This window comes from Dendrobates tinctorius, unplaced genomic scaffold (genome assembly GCF_039654945.1).
Source record: "Dendrobates tinctorius isolate UK_male_01 unplaced genomic scaffold, ASM3965494v1 ptg000107l, whole genome shotgun sequence".
NCBI lineage: Eukaryota > Metazoa > Chordata > Amphibia > Anura > Dendrobatidae > Dendrobates > Dendrobates tinctorius.
The window spans coordinates 24,712,732-24,736,896 of record NW_027361775.1 but is presented as its reverse complement, the minus strand read 5'-3'; the positions used below and the strand labels follow the sequence as shown (position 1 = coordinate 24,736,896).

The following is a 24,165-nucleotide window of genomic DNA, read 5'->3' as shown; positions in this document are numbered from 1 at the left end:
CAGATATGTATGTTTCACAACTTCCATGCTCTTCACCTTCTTTTGTACTTCTCCCACACTTTCTCCTTCATGATCCGCAGCAGTAGCATTTTTTTCATCAACTTTTTCTTCACCTTATTCATCTTCTTCTTCACCTTCTTCCCATTAATTTTTTTTTTCCATTCTTCATATTCTTCTTATTCAGCTATTATTAATTTTCATATGCTATTTCTTCATCTTCTTCCAATTCTTCTTTTTCTTCATTTTCTTATGGTGACAGGCATTCCTGTAGTACTTATCTATAAAAGTTATAAGATTACACCTTACGTTCTGCCTGTCACAAAAGATTTACAACAGGATTTGTCCGCGTTCAGTTTGGCCTGCAGCAGCAGGCATTTTCCAGGGGCACCACGAGGAGGAACGGACTCACCTCCATTTACTGCTTAGTCTTCTTCTGCTTATAATTTTGATTTCTTCTATGCTGATTTTTTGTCTTATGCTTAATGTTCTTCTGCTTTCTGTTCTTCTGCTTTTGCTTCTTCTGCATCTTGTTCTTCTGTCTTTTGTTCTGTATCTTGGTGGTTGTCTTCATGCGAGAACCAGCTGACAGTACTGGAACCCGTAGTGGCAGCAGAAGGAACAATAGCCAATGGCACTACTGAGGAACAGCTGACGGTGCTGGGCCCCGGTTACTATGCAGGAGGTACCTGTGCTAGAAACCACTACCAAGGACCAGCTGACGGTGCTGGACCTCGGATACCGAGATGGAGGCACCTAGGCCAAAGGCTCTGGCGAGAACCAGCAGACAGTGCTGGCACCCGGATGGGTAGCAGAAGGAACAAGAGCCAATGGCACTACCGAGGACCAACTGATGGTGCTGGACAACGGTTTCTAAGCAGAAGGTACCTGTGCTAAAAAGTACTACCAAGGACCAGCTGACGGTGCTGGACCTCGGATACCGAGATGGAGGCACCTAGGCCAAAGGCTCTGGCGAGAACCAGCAGACAGTGCTGGCACCCGGATGGGTAGCCTAAGGAACAAGAGCCAATGGCACTACCGAGGACCAGCTGACGGTGCTGGACCACGGTTACTAAGCAGAAGGTACCTGTGCTAAAAAGCACTACCAAGGACCAGCTGACGGTGCTGGACCTCGGATACCGAGATGGAGGCACCTAGGCCAAAGGCTGTGGCGAGAACCAGAAGACAGTGCTGGCACCCGGATGGGTAGCAGAAGGAACAAGAGCCGATGGCACTACCGAGGACCAACTGACGGTGCTGGACCACGGTTACTAAGCAGAAGGTACCTGTGCTAAAAAGCACTACCAAGGACCAGCTGACGGTGCTGGACCTCGGATACCGAGATGGAGGCACCTAGGCCAAAGGCTGTGGCGAGAACCAGCAGACAGTGCTGGCACCCGGATGGGTAGCAGAAGGAACAAGAGCCAATGGCACTACCGAGGACCAACTGACGGTGCTGGACCACGGTTACTAAGCAGAAGGTACCTGTGCTAAAAAGCACTACCAAGGACCAGCTGACGGTGCTGGACCTCGGATACCGAGATGGAGGCACCTAGGCCAAAGGCTGTGGCGAGAACCAGCAGACAGTGCTGGCACCCGGATGGGTAGCAGAAGGAACAAGAGCCAATGGCACTACCGAGGACCAACTGACGGTGCTGGACCACGGTTACTAAGCAGAAGGTACCTGTGCTAAAAAGCACTACCAAGGACCAGCTGACGGTGCTGGACCTCGGATACCGAGATGGAGGCACCTAGGCCAAAGGCTGTGGTGAGAACCAGCAGACAGTGCTGGCACCCGGATGGGTGGCAGAAGGAACAAGAGCCAATGGCACTACCGAGGACCAACTGACGGTGCTGGACCACGGTTACTAAGCAGAAGGTACCTGTGCTAAAAAGCACTACCAAGGACCAGCTGACAGTGCTGGACCTCGGATACCGAGATGGAGGCACCTAGGCCAAAGGCTGTGGCGAGAACCAGCAGACAGTGCTGGAACCCGGGTGGGTAGCAGAAGGTACCCATTGAAAGCAAAGTAGCCAGGCCGCAAGCCGGCCGCAGTTACCGAAACCCACAGTCCTACAGGGGGTCCCTGTCCCATTGGCACTACGGATCCAGCCTTCAGTGCCAGTTCCCGCAGCCCACATAGGAGTCACCTAAACTGCAGGCACCGTAGAGTCGGCTAACCCGGCCGCAAGACGACAGGACAACGGATTGGTGGCATAGTGACCTTGACACTACCCGGAAACAGCAGGCGTGCTGGAACCAGGCTGGGCAACAGGGAGTCCCCGTGCCAAAGACACTGCCGAGAACCAGCTGACAGTGCTGGAACCCAGATGGGTATCAAAAGCTACAAGAGCCAATGGCACTACCGAGGAACAGCTGACGGTGCTGGACCCCGGTTACTAGGCAGGAGGTACCTGTGCTAGAAACCACTACCAAGGACCCGCTGACGGTGCTGGACCTCGGATACCGAGATGGAGGCACCTAGGCCAAAGGCTCTGGCGAGAACCAGCAGACAGTGCTGGAACCCGGGTGGGTAGCAGAAGGTACCCATTGAAAGCAAAGTAGCCAGGCCGCAAGCCGGCCGCAGTTACCGAAACCCACAGTCCTACAGGGGGTCCCTGTCCCATTGGCACTACGGATCCAGCCTTCAGTGCCAGTTCCCGCAGCCCACATAGGAGTCACCTAAACTGCAGGCACCGTAGAGTCGGCTAACCCGGCCGCAAGACGACAGGACAACGGATTGGTGGCATAGTGACTTTGACACTACCCGGAAACAGCAGGCGTGCTGGAACCAGGCTGGGCAACAGGGAGTCCCCGTGCCAAAGACACTGCCGAGAACCAGCTGACGGTGCTGGAACCCAGATGGGTATCAAAAGCTACAAGAGCCAATGGCACTACCGAGGAACAGCTGACGGTGCTGGACCCCGGTTACTAGGCAGGAGGTACCTGTGCTAGAAACCTCTACCAAGGACCAGCTGACGGTGCTGGACCTTGGATACCAAGATGGAGGCACCTAGGCCAAAGGCTCTGGCGAGAACCAGCAGACAGTGCTGGAACCCGGGTGGGTAGCAGAAGGTACCCATTGAAAGCAAAGTATCCAGGCCGCAAGCCGGCCGCAGTTACCGAAACCCACAGTCCTACAGGGGGTCCCTGTCCCATTGGCACTACGGATCCAGCCTTCAGTGCCAGTTCCCGCAGCCCACATAGGAGTCACCTAAACTGCAGGCACCGTAGAGTCGGCTAACCCGGCCGCAAGACGACAGGACAACGGATTGGTGGCATAGTGACCTTGACACTACCCGGAAACAGCAGGCATGCTGGAACCAGGCTGGGCAACAGGGAGTCCCCGTGCCAAAGACACTGCCGAGAACCAGCTGACGGTGCTGGAACCCAGATGGGTATCAAAAGCTACAAGAGCCAATGGCACTACCGAGGAACAGCTGACGGTGCTGGACCCCGGTTACTAGGCAGGAGGTACCTGTGCTAGAAACCACTACCAAGGACCAGCTGACGGTGCTGGACCTCGGATACCGAGATGGAGGCACCTAGGCCAAAGGCTCTGGCGAGAACCAGCAGACAGTGCTGGAACCCGGGTGGGTAGCAGAAGGTACCCATTGAAAGCAAAGTAGCCAGGCCGCAAGCCGGCCGCAGTTACCGAAACCCACAGTCCTACAGGGGGTCCCTGTCCCATTGGCACTACGGATCCAGCCTTCAGTGCCAGTTCCCGCAGCCCACATAGGAGTCACCTAAACTGCAGGCACCGTAGAGTCGGCTAACCCGGCCGCAAGACAACAGGACAACGGATTGGTGGCATAGTGACCTTGACACTACCCGGAAACAGCAGGCGTGCTGGAACCAGGCTGGGCAACAGGGAGTCCCCGTGCCAAAGACACTGCCGAGCACCAACTGGCGTTGTTGGAGCCCAGGGACAATCATGGTGTAGGCCGAGGCCTACTTGGTGGTAGTTTTAGATTGTTTGTAGGCTACAACAGACTGTCAACGTGCTCCAATTAGGCATCTGTCTCCACTCTGTTTCCAGGATTTCACGTGACTACCAACACTGCCAGTTTATGCGTACAGTAGCCGTCTGCCCAATCCACACGTGTTCCTGTGTTACTGGTGTTCTGTAATGTCAGCAGACCCCCTGATGTGTGTCTGCCACTGTCTCCTGCTCTGTCCACCTTCCCACCGCTTGCAGTGGGAAGGTGGACAGCGCAGGAGACAGTGGCGGACACATATTGGGGGATCTGCTGATGTTGTGATGATGTTGCTGATGTGAATGCGTGGACGGCAACTGTGAGCAGGACTGGCGGTGTTGGAGGTCAGGGGAAATACTAGAGACAGAGTGGAGACAGAGGCCAAATCAGAGAATGTTTAAATCTGAAGTAGTTACAATTTGGAGGCAGCAGCAGTTTGCCCTCCACACAGCAGGGGATCAGCTGACGTTACTGACCCCCACTTTCACATGAACGAGTGTGTTTTTCTGTGTGGACAGCACTTCCGAGCACCAACTAGCGTTGTTGGAACCCAGGGACAATCATGGTGCAGGCCAAGGCCTACTAGGAGCGAGGTGTAAAGCAGAGGTATTTTGACTTTGGAGGGAGCAGGACACTTTGCCCTCCACACAGCAGGGGATCAGCTGACGTTACTGACCCCCACTTTCACATGAACGAGTGTGTTTTTCTGTGTGGACAGCACTTCCGAGCACCAACTAGCGTTGTTGGAGCCCAGGGAGAACCAGGGTGCAGGCCGAGGCCTACTAGGAGCCAGGTGTAAAGCTGAGGTATTTTGACTTTGGAGGGAGCAGGACACTTTGCCCTCCACACAGCAGGGGATCAGCAGACGTTACTGACCCCCACTTTCACATGAACGAGTGTGTTTTTCTGTATGGACGGCACTTCCGAGCAACAACTGACGATGTTGGAGCCCAGGGATAGTCATTTTGTAGGCTGAGGCCTACTTGGAGGCAGTTTAAGATAAGACATTGTTTGAATTTGGAGGCAGTAGCAGTTTGCCCTCCACACAGCAGGGGATCAGCTGACGTTACCGAACCCCACTTTCACATGAACGAGTGTGTTTTTCTGTGTAAACAGCACTTCCGAGCACCAACTAGCGTTGTTGGAGCCCAGGGAGAACCAGGGTGCAGGCCGAGGCCTACTTGTTGGCAGTTTTAGATTGTTTGTAGGCTACAACAGACTGTCAACGTGCTCCAATTAGGCATCTGTCTCCACTCTGTTTCCAGGATTTCACGTGACTACCAACACCGCCAGTTTATGCGTACAGTAGCCGTCTGCCCAATCCACACGTGTTCCTGTGTTACTGGTGTTCTGTAATGTCAGCAGACCCCCTGATGTGTGTCTGCCACTGTCTCCTGCTCTGTCCACCTTCCCACCGCTTGCAGTGGGAAGGTGGACAGCGCAGGAGACAGTGGCGGACACATATTGGGGGATCTGCTGATGTTACAGAACCCCAGTAACACAGGAACACGTGTGGAATGCGTGGTCTGCAACTGTGAGCAGGAACTGGCGGTGTTGGAGCTCAGGGGAAATACTAGAGACAGAGTGGAGACAGAGGCCAAATCAGAGAATGTTTAAATCTGAAGTAGTTACAATTTGGAGGCAGCAGCAGTTTGCCCTCCACACAGCAGGGGATCAGCTGACGTTACTGACCCCCACTTTCACATGAACGAGTGTGTTTTTCTGTGTGGACAGCACTTCCGAGCACCAACTAGCGTTGTTGGAACCCAGGGACAATCATGGTGCAGGCCGAGGCCTACTAGGAGCGAGGTGTAAAGCAGAGGTATTTTGACTTTGGAGGGAGCAGGACACTTTGCCCTCCCCACAGCAGGGGATCAGCTGACGTTACCGAACCCCACTTTCACATGAACGAGTGTGTTTTTCTGTGTGGACAGCACTTCCGAGCACCAACTAGCATTGTTGGAGCCCAGGGAGAACCAGGGTGCAGGCTGAGGCCTACTTGGTGGCAGTTTTAGATTGTTTGTAGGCTACAACAGACTGTCAACGTGCTCCAATTAGGCATCTGTCTCCACTGTTTCCAGGATTTCACGTGACTACCAACACCGCCAGTTTATGCGTACAGTAGCCGTCTGCCCAATCCACACGTGTTCCTGTGTTACTGGTGTTCTGTAATGTCAGCAGACCCCCTGATGTTTGTCTGCCAATGTCTCCTGCTCTGTCCACATTCCCACCGCTTGCAGTGGGAAGGTGGACAGCGCAGGAGACAGTGGCGGACACACATTGGGGGATCTGCTGACGTAACAGAACCCCAGTAACACAGGAACACGTGTGGAATGCGTGGACGGCAACTGTGAGCAGGAACTGGCGGTGTTGGAGGTCAGGGGAAATACTAGAGACAGAGTGGAGACAGAGGCCAAATCAGAGAATGTTTAAATCTGAAGTAGTTACAATTTGGAGGCAGCAGCAGTTTTCCCGCCACACAGCAGGGGATCAGCTGACGTTACCGAACCCCACTTTCACATGAACGAGTGTGTTTTTCTGTGTGGACAGCACTTCCGAGCACCAACTGGCGGTGTTGGAGCCCAGGGACAATCATGGTGCAAGCCGAGGCCTACTAGGAGCCAGGTGTAAAGCTGAGGTATTTTGACTTTGGAGGGAGCAGGACACTTTGCCCTCCACACAGCAGGGGATCAGCCGACGTTACCGAACCCCACTTTCACTTGAACGAGTGTGTTTTTCTGTGTGGACGGCACTTCCGAGCAACAACTGATGATGTTGGAGCCCAGGGATAGTCATTTTGTAGGCTGAGGCCTACTTGGAGGCAGTTTAAGATAAGACGTTGTTTGAATTTGGAGGCAGCAGCAGTTTGCCCTCCACACAGCAGGGGATCAGCTGACATTACTGACCCCCACTTTCACATGAATAAGTGTCTTTTTCTGTGTGGACAGCACTTCCGAGCACCAACTAGCGTTGTTGGAGCCCAGGGAGAACCAGGGTGCAGGCCGAGGCCTACTTGGTGGCAGTTTTAGATTGTTTGTAGGCTACAACAGGCTGTCAACGTGCTCCAATTAGGCATCTGTCTCCACTCTGTTTCCAGGATTTCACGTGACCACCAACACCGCCAGTTTATGCGTACAGTAGCCGTCTGCCCAATCCACACGTGTTCCTGTGTTACTGGGATTCTGTAATGTCAGCAGATCCCCTGATGTGTGTCTGCCACTGTCTCCTGCTCTGTCCACATTCCCACCGCTTGCAGTGGGAAGGTGGACAGCGCAGGAGACAGTGGCGGACACACATTGGGGGATCTGCTGACGTAACAGAACCCCAGTAACACAGGAACACGTGTGGAATGTGTGGACGGCAACTGTGAGCAGGAACTGGCGGTGTTGGAGGTCAGGGGAAATACTAGAGACAGAGTGGAGACAGAGGCCAAATCAGAATGTTTAAATCTGAAGTAGCTAAAATTTGGAGGCAGCAGCAGTTTGCCCGCCACACAGCAGGGGATCAGCTGACGTTACCGAACCCCACTTACACATGAGCGAGTGTTTTGTCTGTGCTGACAGCACTTCTGAGCACCAACTGGCGGTGTCGGAGCCCAGGGAAAATTAGGTAGTAGGCTGAGGCCTACTTGGTGGCAGTTTGCGATTGTTTCTAGACTACTACTAACTGTCAACGTACTCCAATTAGGCCTCTGTCTTCACTCTGTTTCGAGTATTTCCTCTGGCTTCCAACCACGCCAGTTGCTGCTCTGAAATGCCGTCTGCACAACCCACACTTGTTCCTGTGTTACTGGGGTTCTGTAACAGCAGCTTCTCCCTAGAGGTGAGTCAGGTAATGTCTCCTGCTCTGTCCACATTTCCACTACAAGTAGTGGGAATGTAGACAAAGCAGGAGACATTGCCGTGCTCAACTCTGGAGATGAGCAGATGTTACAGGACCCAGGTACCACAGGAACAAGTGTGGATTGTGCAGACGGCACTTGAGAGCAGAAACAGGCGGTGTTGTAGGCCGGAGGAAATACTCAAAACAGAGTGGAGACAGAGGGCAAATCAGAGAACATATTAAATCAGAGGTAGTCAGAAGTTGTAGGCAGCAGGAGAGTTTGCCGTACACACAGCAGGGGATCAGCTGACGTTACCGAACCCCACTTACACATGAGCGAGTGTTTTGTCTGTGCGGACAGCACTTCCGAGCACCAACTGGCGTTGTCGGAGCCCAGGGAAAATGAGGTAGTAGGCTGAGGCCTACTTGGAGCCAGGTGTAAATCTGAGGTTGTTTGACTGTGGAGGGAGCAGGACATTTTGCCATACACACAGCAGGGGATCAGCTGACGTTACCGAACCCCACTTACACATGAGCGAGTGTTTTGTCTGTGCGGACAGCACTTCTGAGCACCAACTGGCGGTGTCGGAGCCCAGGGAAAATCAGGTAGTAGGCCGAGGCCTACATGGTGGCAGTTTGCGATTGTTTCTAGACTACTACTAACTGTCAACGTACTCCAATTAGGCCTCTGTCTTCACTCTGTTTCGAGTATTTCCTCTGGCTTCCAACCACGCCAGTTGCTGCTCTGAAATGCCGTCTGCACAACCCACACTTGTTCCTGTGTTACTGGGGTTCTGTAACAGCAGCTTCTCCCTAGAGGTGAGTCAGGCAATGTCTCCTGCTCTGTCCACATTTCCACTACAAGTAGTGGGAATGTAGACAAAGCAGGAGACATTGCCGTGCTCAACTCTGGAGATGAGCAGATGTTACAGGACCCAGGTACCACAGGAACAAGTGTGGATTGTGCAGACGGCACTTGAGAGCAGAAACAGGCGGTGTTGTAGGCCGGAGGAAATACTCAAAACAGAGTGGAGACAGAGGGCAAATCAGAGAACATATTAAATCAGAGGTAGTCAGAAGTTGTAGGCAGCAGGACACTTTGCCATACACACAGCAGGGGATCAGCTGACGTTACCGAACCCCACTTACACATGAGCGAGTGTTTTGTCTGTGCGGACAGCACTTCTGAGCAACAACGGGCGTTGCTGTAGCCCAGGAAATAAAGTTCAGGTCATAGAAACATGAACACAACAGGAGACCTGGATCCTGTTGCCAGCCAATTATTTATTCTGGAAGAGGACTGGCAAATTCAGGTGAGATCCAGGCCTTGTTCATTTTCACAAAAGTAAGCCGGTCAACATTATCGGCGGATAGTCGCGTGCGACGGTCTGTTACCACACCACCTGCAGCACTAAAGACACGTTCCGATAATACACTGGCAGCAGGGCAAGCCAGCACCTCCAATGCATACTGGCTAAGCTCTGGCCATGTATCCAGCTTAGAGACCCAATACTTGAACGGGGAAGAGCCGTCTGGGAGAACACTAACAGGGCACGACAAGTAGTCTGTCACCATCTGACGGAAACGTTGCCTCCTGCTGACTGGAGCCGTCTGTGATGGTGTAGCCGTTTGTGGCGGTCCCACAAAACTTTTCCACATTTGGGCCATACTGGCCTTGCCTTGTCCTGCGGCACTGCCTCTGCTACCTCTTTGTGCAGAGCTTCCTCCACTGCCTCTACCCACATGGCTGGTTTGAAAAGCACTACCAGCAACACTTGTGGGGGGAATGGAAAACATGATGTCCTGCACAAGTGTTTCTTGCTACTCCCGCATTTTTCGCTCCCGGTTCAACTGTGGTATGAGGCTTTGTAAGTTGTCCCGGTAGTGAGGATCTAGGAGGGTGTACACCCAATAATCAGCCGTGTGGAGAATGTTGGCGATGCGGTGGTCATTTAACAAGCACTGCAGCATGAAATCAACCATGTGCTGCAGACTGCCAACTAGACCGGAAACGCTGTCCCCAGCTTGAGGCAGCATCTCTGCCTGCTCAGCATCACCCCACCCTCGCTGTACACACTGACTACTAGAGCCTTGTGTACCTCCCTCCTCTGGAGAGATGTGTTCCTCCTCCTCCATTGACTCCTCGTCATCCTCCTCACTAAGTGTCCCCTGCCTGGGCCTTTGTGTGGAAGCACGTTGCGCAGACTTGCCAGAAGCAGATGGCATTTCTTACTGCTCATCCTCGACCTCTTCAAAAACCTCCTCACTTAGTGCTTGTAAGGTTTTTTGAAGCAGACAGATGAGGGGGACAGTCATGCTGATTAGTGCATCATCTGCACTGGCCATCCGCGTGGAGTCATCGAAGGCACGCAAAACTTGGCAGATGTCCCTCATAGTGGCCCACTCAGTGGTGGTGAAGTGTGTCCGGCGCACAGTGCGACTTGTTTGCGCCTGATGCAGCTGGTACTCCATTACTGCTGCCTGCTGCTCACACAACCGCTCCAACATATGTAACGTTGAATTCCACCTGGTGGGGAGGTCACATATGATGCGATGTTCTGGCAGGCGGAATCGGCGTTGCAGAGATGCAATGCGCGATCTTGCCATGCTGGAACGCCGCAAGTGAGCACACTCTAGGCGAACCTTGTGCAGCAGTGCATCAAGATCCGGATAGTTCCTCAGAAAGCTCTGCACGACCAAATTGAGCACGTGTGCCAGACATGGTATGTGAGTGAGGTTGCCTAGGCCCAGAGCTGCCACTAGATTTCGGCCATTGTCACTCACTACCAAACCTGGCTGGAGATTCGCTGGCACAAACCACACATCGCTCTCCTGCTTGATGGCATTCCAGAGCTCCTGTGCTGTGTGGCTCCGATTCCCCAAAGAAATTAATTTAAGGACGGCCTGTTGACGTTTGGCCACACCTGTGCTCATATCTGGCCTAACAAGCTCACGCAGTGCTGATTCCGAGGAACTAGAGTAGGAGGACTCAATATGTACAGACTGCATTCCTGCAATCCTTGGAGTTGGCAGAATACGTACAGAGCCACTCTCCAGATCTGTACCCGGCTCCACAACATTGACCCAATGGGCAGTGAGGGAAAGGTATCGTCCCTGTCCATGGCTACTGGTCCACGCATCGGTGGTCAGGTGGACCTTGCTACTGACGGCATTTAGTAGCGCATTTTTAATTTTTCCCTCCACATGCTTTTGCAGGGCAGGGACAGCTTGCCTGCTGAAATAAAAGCGGCTGGGCACATTGTATTGTGGAACTGCCAATGACACCAATGACATAAAGTTCCGGAGTGTGTCAGTCTCCACCAGCCTGAATGACAGCATCTCAAGGGCCAGTAGTTTGGCAATGCCGGCATTCAGAGCCAGTGCTCGGGGATGGTTTGCCGAGTATGGCCGCTTTTTCTCCCATGCCTGTGCTACCGATTGCTGGTGAGTGGCCTGGGAGGGTGCTGATGACTGCGAACGTGGTTCAGTGGGTGGAATTTCACTGGGTCTCTGGACAACAGTGGCAGTGGTTCTTCCATGGCGTTCCAGTGAGGAAGCCGAACCAGCTGTGTGTGAGCTGGAGGAAGAGGCCCCAACACGAGCTGAAGAGGTGGTAGGTGCTGCTGAAGGTTGGCCTACATCTTCAGTGTGTCTGTGTAACTCCACCTCGTGCTTGGTACGCACATGTTTCCACATATTTGTGGTATTGAGGTTGGTCACATTTTTGCCTCGTTTCACTTTCTGATGACACAGCTTGCATTTGACAAAGCAAATGTCATCTGCAACTGTGTCAAAAAAAGACCACGCACTGCAAGTCCTGGGAGCGCCCGTTTTGTGTTTTGGAAGAGGATTGCTCCTCACGGGTGCCAAAGTGGAGGCTACAGGCAACCAAGTCTGCCCCCGCCCTCTCCCTCCTCTTTTGGCCGTTCGGGGAATCTCTTCCTCAGAGCTGCTCCCACCACCTTCCTGTGGCTGACGCCATGATGGATCAAGGACCTCATCATCTCCACTCCCCTCTTCAAGCACCGGCTGGTCCTGGGTTGTCTCGCCAGCACCGTACTCACCAGAAATTGGCAACTGAGTCTCATCATCATCTGATGCATACTGAGGTGTGCTGACCATAGGCACTGGCCCACCCGCCTCTTCAGATTCAGAGGGACAAAGCAGTTGCGCATCACTGCATACTCCCTCTTCTTCACGCTCTAGAATGCTGCTTGGCTGGCCACCTCTTTCCAAGCCAACAGATTCTGAGAACAGAAGTAAAGATTGAGATGGCTCCTGTCCAGGGCTCTCAGACTGCCTGGGCAATTTGGCAGGTGGTGAAGAGACAGATGGTTGCTCTTCAGTGCTCTGGCCTTGGGAGGATGCGGAAGTCATTGAAGTGGATGCGTTAGCTGCCATCCATCCGACAACGGCTTCAATTTGTTCGTCACGCAGCAGTGAGGTACGGCGAGGTCCTACAAAGCTGCGCATGAAGGACTGTTGCCTGGTAAAAGTGGGGGATGCCGGGTCACTGGTGGCCGCAGCAGACACTGAATCCCCCCGTCCTCTCCCTGCTGAAACTCCACGGCCACGACCACGTGCCTTACTCCCTGCCTTCTTCATCTTGGTAGACTGATAAAGATAGGCAGAAAAGTAAAAAAGGGGTGGCTTAGTGTTTTTATTCCTGAACACCTGCTAACCAGTATAAGAAACACTAATTTGGCTAAGAGTGTGTGTACTACACTTTAATATGATCTAATGTGGCCTAGACAACTGTAAAGTGGAGTGTTTGGTGAACTTTATTTCCTTTTTTTTTTTTGGGTGGGGGGAAAGGAAGGAATGTGACCAAAGTTTGAAAGCTATAGTATCACAAACTTTTTGGAGCGATTACAATGCAGGAAGCTAACCTACAATGCAATTGATGAGGCTCCAAAAAATAGGGTGATACTAGCCTGGCTGGCCCTGAAGGGCACAAGCCAGCAAAAAGGCTCCTCTATCTAATCCTATATAGTGTTTGCAACCAACCAATGACAATGGATGCGGTTGGAAGCACACAAATATAGGAGCAAAAATCTGGCTAAATTAGCTGCAAAAAAAGGACTATGTATGAGGCAGTGACGCACGCTGAGCGGACTACAGCTAGCGGTGGCTGTAGAACACACTGCAACGTGAGCTGCACTCACACACAGAGAGACCTATCAGACAGCCAAAAACAGTGCAGAGAAATGGGCTATAGCACTGAAAGGCTGCTGAAAGGCTCCGCTGTCCACTCCTTTAGTGTTTGCAACCAACGTATATGGATACGTATGGAAGCACACTATACAGGAGAAAAAAAAAGCAGCAATAAAAGAAAAATGTGTATGAGGCAGAGACACACGCTGGCCGGCCTACAAGCAGACGTGCCTGCAGGACACACAACACAGCGTGGGTCTGCACTCACACAGCCCTTGCAGACAGCTGTGAAAACAGCGCTGCTAGGGAAAAGCAAGCTACAGTGGTGGTTTATGTAGCCTGGATAAAGCACAATATTGATTTTAGAATCACTATTTCTAACTGTCCCTCACAGTCTTCAACAGCAGCCTGTCCCTAACTGAATTCACAGCAGAGTGACCAGAAATGGCGGCTGCAGCGCTTTTTATAGTGCATCATGACATCATTTCAGCAGCCAATCACAGCCATGCCAGTAGTTAACATGCCTACATGCCTAACAGGATATGCCCACACTTCTGAGGATCCCCATTGGCTGAATCAAATCGAGCGGGCTCCTAGCATTATGGGAACTTCCGATTCCGGTATTCGATATGAAAAAAGTATCGGAACTAAGTATCGGAATTCCGATACAGCTAATATCGGCCGATACCCGATACTTGCGGTATCGGAATGCTCAACACTAGTTATGACATGATTATATTGTCTCCTTTGATTGCTGCAGGACAGTATTATTACACCAAGAATCAGTCCATTTTGAATGACTTGATTTGGGGGGCACATGGAGGTGACTTGAGGATGGTAATGTGCTTATTGAACAGTGACCTATTGGGTCACTTGCCAATCAGCATATGGCATCTTTTTGATGGACTCTGTGTGTGACACCAATCATTCTTATGTGTTGATGCTCTTAGAGAGACAGAGTCGACAGGTATTTTGGTTTAAGTTATAGTTTCCTGAAATCTTGACAGGATATAGTTCCTTACTAGGGTTATCATTATGACCATTCTTAGGTCTAGTGGTTTATGTAAATCTAGCACATTATTTATTGCCTTGCTGACATACGTTCTTGTATGCGTGCTGCCCTTATTTGTAGTATCATTTTTCATGCGTACATATAGTGGGCGGTTTTACCATTCAGGCCAATATTAGATGGCTCTGTACGTATATATAGTTACAAGTGGATGTGTGCTGCCCTATGGATGGGAACTTGCACGTCCCGTTTTGTCAATTTCATTTTGAGATGTGTGCTACATACAGTATTTATTGGTTATTATCTGTCATACCTAATTTATATTGGGGTATTCACATTTATTCATATTTACTACATGTTAATAAGGCAGTGGTATCTATCATCTTTTTTCTGCCCTATGTCACACATCCATATCCATGCAACGTTTTAATTTGACCTTTGGTGCTGTTCACATTGCTTAGCTGTTTATGGTGGTTTTTTATTGTGTTCCTCTTTTGCTTTATAATTCTCAATAATCGACACTTTATATCATGCGTAACCTTCTACCAACAAGTGTTATCTCAAATATGGCACCAGCGCTATTGATGTATGTTTTATTTAGCGGTCAGATATGACCATTGCATCGGTCTGAGCGTTGTAGCCATGTTCGCGTGCGTCTATTGCTTTGCCGACACTAATTGCAGCCTCGCGCAGGCGCAGTATCGTTGTATGATTATGACCTTTTCCACTGCAAACCCAATACTTCCGGGTCACTGACGCCGGCGCATTAGATGATATCGTCTCTACATTCAGAGGTGCCTACGCCGCAATGGGACACACACAGTGTTTGCCTACCGCCGCTTCCCTGGTAAGCTTTTATTCAGCTGTGCTTGATTAGCAATTATCCAAATGCATTTATGGACACAGGTGATGGGCTTGCAGTACCCCTGACGAAGCCACCGAGCGTGGCGCAACGCGTCGGGTCATAGCCCTCCTTGGTTTCACTCCTGTTTAAATGTGATGCCTGTGCACTGAGCTACAGGCTCCATTATTGGGTGACATAGGTGTTTATTGTATCTAGTGTCTGTGGTACTCCAAGTGGGGATGCAGATGGCCAGTTGAATTGCATGGCCCTGCTTACAGGATATTTGCATACAGACTAATTGGGGGCTGAATTTCGTTTTTTTACAGAGGGTTATTATTTCCTCTGTACTTTATCATGAATGCCCAGCCTGGTGTTGTTGGGGCGGTTATAAGAGCATTAGTGTGGTCACGGATTTTGTGACGGCCTTTGTTACTACATCTTGTATTTAAAACACTGGATATTCCTTGTATGATCGTACGCCTTTATACACACATGCTACAATTGCATTTTATTTCAGGTTCTAGGGCGTTGCTCTCATGCCTTCATATTTATAACAATTGTCCTGTATGTATATCATCAATTTGGAGTGCACTGTTTTTCATATATTCATGGTCATTGTGATTACATATGGTGTGCTATTTATATATTACACTGATTTAGACCCTGTATTGAGTTCCAATAGGAGTGTATAGCCAAGGGGGTGTGGCTCTATTATGTGCCTTTGTTTGTGGATATCACATGAGTGACGATTTTTAATGTTTTTAAAATTCTGTTTGTTACTTGTGTCCAAATAAAGATTTATATGTTTTTGCCAAATCCAGTGTCGGGTGATCTCCTATGTATGACCTATACTTTTTTACTTTATCCTTTATTTTACCAAACTTGTATATTTTTCTTTCGATATTCTTTTTTTTCTCTTCTAAATAAAACAGGGATTTTTGTGTACTCACCTAAAATCCTTTTCTCCGAGCCATTCATTGAGGGACATAGGACCATGGGTGTTACGCTGCTGCCACTAGGAGGCTGACGCTAAGTGAATACAAAAAAGATTAGCTGGTACTTTCCAGCGTCAGAGAGGCAGGAGTCCTGTGCGTGCTGCGGCGGTCTTTTCAAACTTCTGACAAGGTCCAGTGTGCGGCGCGAGCTCTTGCCTGCACTGAGGAGGGCAGCAGCGGCGCACACAGTCACGGACGTGGGGCGCGCTCACGCACTGACACCGGCAGATGCGGCCCTTGTCAGCGCATGCAATGAGAGGGAGCGTGCACACAGGGCCTAGTCAAAGGTTTTAAAGGGCCGGCGGCATATTTCCTAGCTCAGAGCCACCGGCCCACCGGGAATCTGCCCAGTTCGGCATATTGCCAATCCGGCCCTGCCTACAAGTGTAGGATTTATGAAGGGAAGGACAACCCGATTCAAGCCCCTGAATGCCCTCTTGTCCTGGGAGGATTTGGGGCACCCATGTTGGAGCAAGGTGATCACCTCTTTGTAGGTAACTTTTATTTTGCCCTCCTCCGGCCCCCTCCACATCTCCTGGTGTACTGGCCTGTCTCCTGGCAGTGCCTCCAGCCTCTGGACACTAGCTGACAGACACAGCAAACCTGCCAAGGCCTTGTGTACCAATAACTACAGGGAGCCGGTCTGTGGCCGGGAGAGAATGATGCCCTAGACCGCAGTGTGAGACCGGCTCTGTAGGAGGCGCACCGTCAGCCTACACAAGGCGCTGAGGGCCGAGTACCGGCCGGGGCGGGGCCTGTGTGTATCAGCAGGAGGAGTCCGGCGCTGCCGGTAGAAGGGCCGCCAGGCCTGTATGGCCGGGAGCTCCGTGACATGTGTCCGGTGAGCAGCCTGGTCCTCGGCCCCAGCAGGCCGTGTGGAGGTGACATTTCCGTCGGCAGATAACATGGCTCCTCCCGCCGCCGGGCTGTACGTGGACCCCGAGTTTCCTGCTGGGGTCTCCTCGCTGGTGGGTGGCGGTGACACCCCGCTGTCCGCATTATGTGAGCGCATTGCATGGCTGAGGCCTCAGGTGAGACGCGGGCACGTTGTGCTCCGTGCATTGCGGCCGGCCATTGCCGTCATCCTCTGCCTGCTTCTTCCCTAGGAGATCTGTGAGACCCCCCATCTCTTCCCCGAGGACAGGAGGGCCGCCCTGGGGAAACAAGGCGTTCTGGGAGACTGCTGGTTTATCTGTGCCACCTCCGCTCTGCAGAAGTCTCCAGCCCTCCTGCACCAGGTATTGGGGGTACATGGCTGCGCCCCTTCTGCCATTCTCCCATTCAGACACCACTCCAGTGTTTACTAACCCCTTCATGACCGCCAATACATCTTTTTACTGACCTGAGATCAGGGCCGGATTAAGGTTGGTGGGGGCCCCTGGGCAGAAAATCTGGTGGGGGCCCCCATATCATTAACATTTTAGCCATAACAGTAGAGCGCGAACTGTAGCACTTAGATGTACAATCTAATCTTATCCTCTTGTTCTGCCACATTCAGATTTACAGTACTACAATAGAGATACAGTCCAGGATAACTCAAAGCAGTCCAATTATAGACAGAAAGAGTTACTCACATTTTTTTTTATTGAACCCAATGTTAAGACAGCCAAGGAATAATAAAAATGCAGAAAGGGAAAGTTTTCACAGGCAGTGCCATGGGCTTTAAACTTCTTGATGACACTGCGCACGGTAGACACAGGAACATTCAGGTCTTTGGAGATGGACTTGTAGCCTTGAGATTGCTCATGCTTCCTCACAATTTGGTTTCTCAAGTCCTCAGACAGTTCTTTGGTCTTCTTTCTTTTCTCCATGCTCAATGTGGTACACACAAGGACACTGGACAGAGGTTGAGTCAACCTTAATCCATGTCAACTGGCTGCAAGTGTGATTTAGTTATTGCCAACACCTGTTAGGTGCCACAGGTAAGTTACAGGTGCTGTTAATTACACAAATTAGAGAAGCATCACATGATTTTTCGAACAGTGCCAATACTTTTGTCCACCCTCTTTTTTATGTTTGGTGTGGAATTATATCCAATTTGGCTTTAGGACAATTCTTTTTGTGTTTTTTCATTTAAGACAAATTAAATGAAGATAATAATACCAAAAAATTTGTGTTTGCAATCATTTTCAGGAAGAAACTGAGTATTATCTGACAAAATTGCAGGGGTGTCAATACTTTTGGCCACAACTGTACCAAATGTGTATATACTCAAGGTAGAGACCCTGACTTAGGCTACATTAAAGAGCATATAGAAATATGTGTAAATCACTGCTGTGCAAGAAATGCTGAGGACATCAGAAAAGGCAATCATACAAATATATTCCGTCATGTGCAACAATACCTAAAGAGTGTTGGAAATGCCGGTCCCACAAGAGCATGTTCTCACCCCGACAGCGCCGTTTTGAAAATGCTCCCCATAGAGGTGGGATATTCCTTATTGATTGTGTATACTATTCATGATCACAAGTATGCAAAAAGTCCCATGCCGTTAGATGACATTGAGCGCGCACCATCCACTGTCACAATCCAGCGGTATGCAGTCACATAGCGGGACTGCTGACTTTTGTCCCAAGTCTGGACAACTCCTTTAACATCAGTTCCATAAACTGAATTTCTTCGGGAAGCCAATCCGCTGTGAGCACTAAATCTGAGGAAGGTCTCGGTACAGGATCAAAAACGAGGTTGTTCAGCCACAATTGTCTTTATTGTTTTTTCCTACTACTGTTCTTCTAGTTTGTTACCTCCAATGAATGGATTTTTACAGACAGCGCCTTGTTGCTCCATCGTTTTTTTTTTTCTTCTTTCCCCCTGTTTGGAAGTGTGTGTGTGTGTATGTGTGTGTGTGTGTGTGTGTGTGTGTGTATATATATATATATATATATATATATATATATATATATATATATATATATACACACACACACACACCAGGGTAGTGATTGGCTGAATGAGATACCTAGTTGCAGCTCAGGGGTGATAATGGCCCTAATTGAGGAGACCTATCCGTGTACAGAGACCTATTTTCAATGCAATGCTCCATTGCCAAAAATATACAAAACTAGAGACCCAATGTGTGGAGCTCATATTCAGGGTTCTTTTGGCTGCCTTGAGTTATTTTTTTCCTATTTTTTTGCCAGAAAATAAGTTTCCATACAGAGATGTGTCCCACTGTCCCTACACTTAACGCTGCTTATCTTTAAAAATTGTTCTTTTGGCATAAATCTTTTTCATGTATGGTGGGCTAAACTTTCCAATCCAAATGGAGCTCTATGTTGGTGTTTGTTTTTTTTGTTTTTTTTTAATATAGGAGTCTCTGAGCATACATCAGACCAAGATGTACATGGTATAACATTGAATTTTCCATTATTAAATCCCTCCCCCCACCTCCAAAACAAAAACAAAACTCATAATAGTCCAGACATGCTGTACAAGTCTGCATTTATAGTGTAGCCACCTTCTCCCTACTGGACATGAAGGCTGCATCTGCACTCCCATCTTCTGATGTCATTTCTTAATAGTGTGGCTGTCTTCTCTGTTTTATGATAATAGGTTTTTTTATTCTTAGGTTTTTCCTGCTGATCAGTGCACTTGGAAGGATGAAGGGTATACAGGACGGTTCACCTGCCAGTTTTGGAGGTTCGGACGTTGGGTGCAGGTGACCATTGATGATCGATTGCCATGCCTGGGGCGCAAACTCTGCTTCTCCCATTGTCAAGATGAAGAAGCCTTTTGGCTTCCACTCTTAGAAAAGGCATACGCCAAGTATGTATATATGAAGAAAAATCACTTAATTGATATTAGGTTCCAATGTTCCCCCTCCTAGTTGGCAGTAACGTGACCCCCATGTATGAGACTTGACAGAAGCTGGATGAGACTAGGCAGCTCATGACCGCAAGTATGCAAGTTGTATTAATGTGGTCACATGACCAATTATTCTCGCTGGAAATATAGCAGAATCATGCACATTTTCTTAATTTGTCAGTCTCCAGGCTTAGAGTGCTTGCATACTTTTTCTTCATAGAACCCCTTTAATGTGTACCGTAAGTACATTTTTTGCATACATTATGTAGTTTTAAGACCTCTAAAATTTCTCATTTGATTCTTTTAAATTACTTTTTGTCTTTTTATTTTTTTTTTTTATTTGGAGCCTAATTTGTTTTTGCTAATTACTGAAGGAGATGAGGGGAAAAAAGGAAACACGTCGGCTTTGCACTCTTTTTTTAACATAAAGTAAAAATGACCACTAAAATCTATGTAGTTAGTTAATTTTATATATCAGACATGTTTCTTTTTTTCACTGGGCGAGAGGCTAGAAACAGCACCTTTCTTGTCTTCTAATTTTTTCTTTTTTAATTAATTTTTTTCATATCATACATGAAATCTAACCTCATGGCTTAGAATTTATCTTCAATGTATATAATTTTCTAGTTGTAAAGTACAGTAAAATTGTTTTACAGTAGTAGCCAACCAATTGGGGCCACTGCAAAAAGATGGAAAATCCCAAAAGTGGGACTCAAATACCACTTGCCACAAATTTTGTGGCTTTTTGAATCCAGTTTTCTATTGTACAAAGGATGAGTCTTTCCTTCATATTTTCTTTGGATCTACTCTTGACTTTAACTTACAAACCACAGTAAAAGGGCATCACGGTGGCTCAGTGGTTAGCACTTGCAGCGCTGGAGTCCTGGATTCGAATCCCACCAAGGACAACATCTGCAAGGAGTGTGTACGTTCTCCCTGAGTTTGCGTGGGTTTCCTACCACACTCCAAAGACATACTGATAGGGAATTTGTAGATTGTGAGCCCCATCGGGGACAGTGATGAAAAATGTGTGCAAACTGTAAAGCGCTGTGGAATATGTTAGTGCTGTATAAAAAATAAAGATTTTAATAAAATTGCATATGTATCAAGCTTTACTATGTGAAGTTTGTACATTTTTCTTAAAGGGGTTGTTCACTAAAAGACAACCCCTCCTTGAGCTAAATGTTTGGCCCTGATGAAATAAAAAAGCCTCTTGTGCTGGCACTGATCCCCGGGGCTCCCGGGCGGTTTTTGGGCACGAGTCACAATCAGCACTGGCATCACCATCCCCGCCTTTGGACAAATCTAACATGAAGAGGTAGTCCAAGCTGCAGCTGATCCCTGACATTCTCTTCATGTTCAATTTGGCAGAAAGTGGAGACAGTGACGCCGGCGCTGATTGCGAGCCGGGCTCACGTGTCACAACAACCGCGCGAGGTCCCTGGGGAGAGCGAGTGCCGACACCGTGGGAATGATGCCGGCATGGGAGTATAAGCTTTTTTTATTTTATTGGGGTCAAGCGTAGATTATGAGAAGGAGTTGTCCAAGTAGTGGACAACTTCTTTAAGTTTCCACCCTGGAGTAGATACTTGTGCAATATTTTGTTGTATATCTGACTGTCTACAGGTTACATGGTTGCTATGAGGCGCTGTGGGCCGGTCAGGTTGTCGATGCTTTGGTAGATTTAACAGGAGGTTTGGTGGAAAGATGGCCATTTGAAGTTGCAGACAAGAGTTTCAGAGAAGACATGCTCAGTAGGATGATGGAATTGAAGGAGAGATGTGCAATGAGCTGCTGTGTGCTCCACAGCAGAGAAGGTAAGAGTTACTGTATATTTAATGTTCCCAGTTTACCATAGCAATATAAGTGTAAACTGTGTCAAAATGGGTTTCTAAAAAAAAAAAAAAAAAAAAAAAGGGGCTTGTCACAAATTTTTCACGTTGAACTGGACACACAATGCAATAGTGGCTGCAGAGCAGAATAAAACATTTCAGGTCTTTAGTTTTCTCACTTCTCCACTGTGGAGATATTATCAAGTATTTGACCCTTAAAGGGGACCTGTCAGCAGGGTTGTGCTCAGTAACCTACACACAGTGTAAGGTCGGCGCTGTTATACTGATTACAATGATACCTTGGTTAATGAAATCTGTCTTGTTGTTTAATCTTTATTTTCAGTTTTGAGTTACTGATATGCTCGTGTTCCGGGGCGGCCTGTGTGGGGGGTCTTCATATGGTGCTCTGATTGGGTGTGTGTTTCCAGGTCATTGTAATGCTGGAAGACCCAGCAACGACCCATTTTCAATGCTTTTACTGGGTGAAGGAGGTTGCTGGCCATTATCTTGTGATTAATGACCTAATCCATCCTCCCTCTAATATGGTGCAGTTGTCCTGTCCCTTTTGCAGAAAAGAACCCCCTTCCTCCAAAGTATGACATTTCCCGCACTATGCTTCACGATTGGGATGGTGTTCTTGGGGTTGTACTTATCCCTCTTCTTCCTCCAAACACAGCGAGTGTAGTTGATACCAAAAAGTTCTATTTTGGACTCATCTGATTACATAACCTTCTCCCATGCCATCCAGATGGTCATCCAGACAACAATGTGAATTTCTGGATTATTATTATATTTTTTTTTTTTTTTTTTTAAGATTCTGTCTCTCACAGTTCAAGTGTACCTAGAATAAAAGTTATAGACCTCTCCATTCTTTGTAAGTGGCAATACATGCAAAATTAGCAGTGTATCAATGCTTATGTATTGTTTTGTTTTCATACATTTATATATTTTTAATGGTTGTTATTTTTTGAGACACACCTGAGCTAGATGGGCTATAATTATAACTGTTTATTGTTGGCTTTAACACCTGGATAGTTTCAAAGATGTAAGCCTTTATTTGGAAAGAGAAATTAATAGAGGTGGTATCTTGCTAAAGCATTGACAATTCTCTCCTAGACTGTTGTGTATTTGTTTTGTACACTGCCTTTATCCATGCAGCTCTCACCAGATACCGTAGTTGAAATAAGAACATAAGAATAAGACTAATTAAAGACAAGTGCTTAGGCAATACCAAGACAGATCACTGCTTGATAGAACACAGAAAACCCTGTTAGACCGCCATCGCCTTCCCCAGGTGGTCAGCTTGAGTAGTATTGACAGCAATAAAGTGCGGCTGCAGTGTGCTGGTTGTGCTTTGTGTGTGAGGTTTAGCTGCTATTGATTTCTGCTTTATTTGCCAAGCATTCTGTGTGCAAAACAGTACAGTCTAATAACTTCAGTTGTTCATCTGTTCTTATGTATATGTAGGGTCTGGAGATTTAGGGCAGTTTCATGCCTTCACAATCACAGATATACAACATGGACTTACAAAGGAAGGACAGTCTTTGCTCTTGTTCCGTGTACACAATCCCTGGGGCAGAAGTTGCTGGGAAGGATCCTGGGGCAACAGGTTAGTGTTAAAAATTGAACGTAAAGACCACACTTGTAGTGACAACTTTTGCTGTTGTGAACACTGAAGATTATTTTTGTTTAGATACCTAGCATTTACTTCAGATTCACCTGAAAGAAATGCAACAGGACAATATTATATATTAGCTATATTTTTTACATTTAGAATAGCAGTAACATTGGAAATATTTTTTGTGTATAGTCAAGACCTGGCATTGCTTAAAGGTGTTGTTCGGTCCAAATCAATAAATCTGCAGTCACTTTGTGTGTCTGCAGACTTGTGAATCCCCCTGGGGGATTCGCTGGTTTCTCACCCAGGACCAGAGGGGATGTATGAGTTATATAGAAAAAGGAAAAGTCCAGCTGACAAAAAAAGGCTATTTATTGAGAAAATTCAATTTAAGATCAGCATCCCGCAGACAATTAGCGGTAACGCAGCTACGCGTTTCGAACACTGCATGGGTTCTTTGTCAGAGCTCTGGACTTTTCCTTTTTCTATATTGCTTCCAAGCGGTCTCCTTGCAGTTCGTGCTGACAACACGCCACAACAGGTGAGCTGGCTTTACTCTTTCTTTCTTATGTATGAGTTTTACATACTCCTGGCCATGGCCCGTCTTGTGGGCTTGGCCTCACTCCTTACATTTGTACTGAGGGAGGCTGTGCCCCATCTAAGGATGCGGCCATTCAGTGGGCGTTGCTGACTCGAGGGCATGGCCTCTCTCCATGTAAGTGTATTGAGAGAGGATGCACCCACTGTCTGGCAGTATTTATAAACGCATACATACGCTTCAGTCCTGGGGAAGAAACTGGTGAATCCCTGCATTCATAAAACTATGTTAAGGAAACACTGAGGAGAGGATGCAGCTCCACCCAAAATTGCTGCCCCTTTTGTACATGCAGTGATTCCGCATGTGATTCCGCATCACCACATCCTATACATAGACTGTGCTATTTATCTTGCGGAGACTGAGCGTCTCCGCAAGATAAATAGACATGCTGCGGTCTATAAAGACGCGCCTCTTGTCCAGTTACGCAGGTCTGCCACCTGCGTGTTTGCATGCATAGTGGAGACAGGATTTCATAAAATCCCCTCCACTATGCTGTAACATCTGGCTGCTGTGG

General features: G+C 48.4%; 1 protein-coding gene across 6 annotated transcripts in view; it reads left to right on the top strand.

Annotated features, from left to right (window-relative positions):
* Positions 1-16,139: 16,139 nt before the first annotated feature.
* CAPN10 (calpain 10) overlaps positions 16,140-24,165 on the top strand; it is a 69,887-nt gene continuing 61,861 nt past the window's right edge. Inside the window, exons 1-5 of one of the 6 annotated variants that reach the window (XM_073589280.1) lie at positions 16,145-16,275; positions 16,906-17,037; positions 19,368-19,564; positions 21,230-21,420; positions 22,903-23,044. In XM_073589280.1, coding sequence (XP_073445381.1) covers positions 16,195-16,275; positions 16,906-17,037; positions 19,368-19,564; positions 21,230-21,420; positions 22,903-23,044 — 743 coding nt within the window. In that variant the 5' untranslated portion in view covers positions 16,145-16,194. Of the gene's footprint in view, positions 16,290-16,398; positions 16,831-16,905; positions 17,038-19,367; positions 19,565-21,229; positions 21,421-22,902; positions 23,045-24,165 lie in introns of those variants that run through there. The other 5 variants (XM_073589281.1, XM_073589277.1, XM_073589279.1 and 2 more) reach the window with 5 other exon arrangements.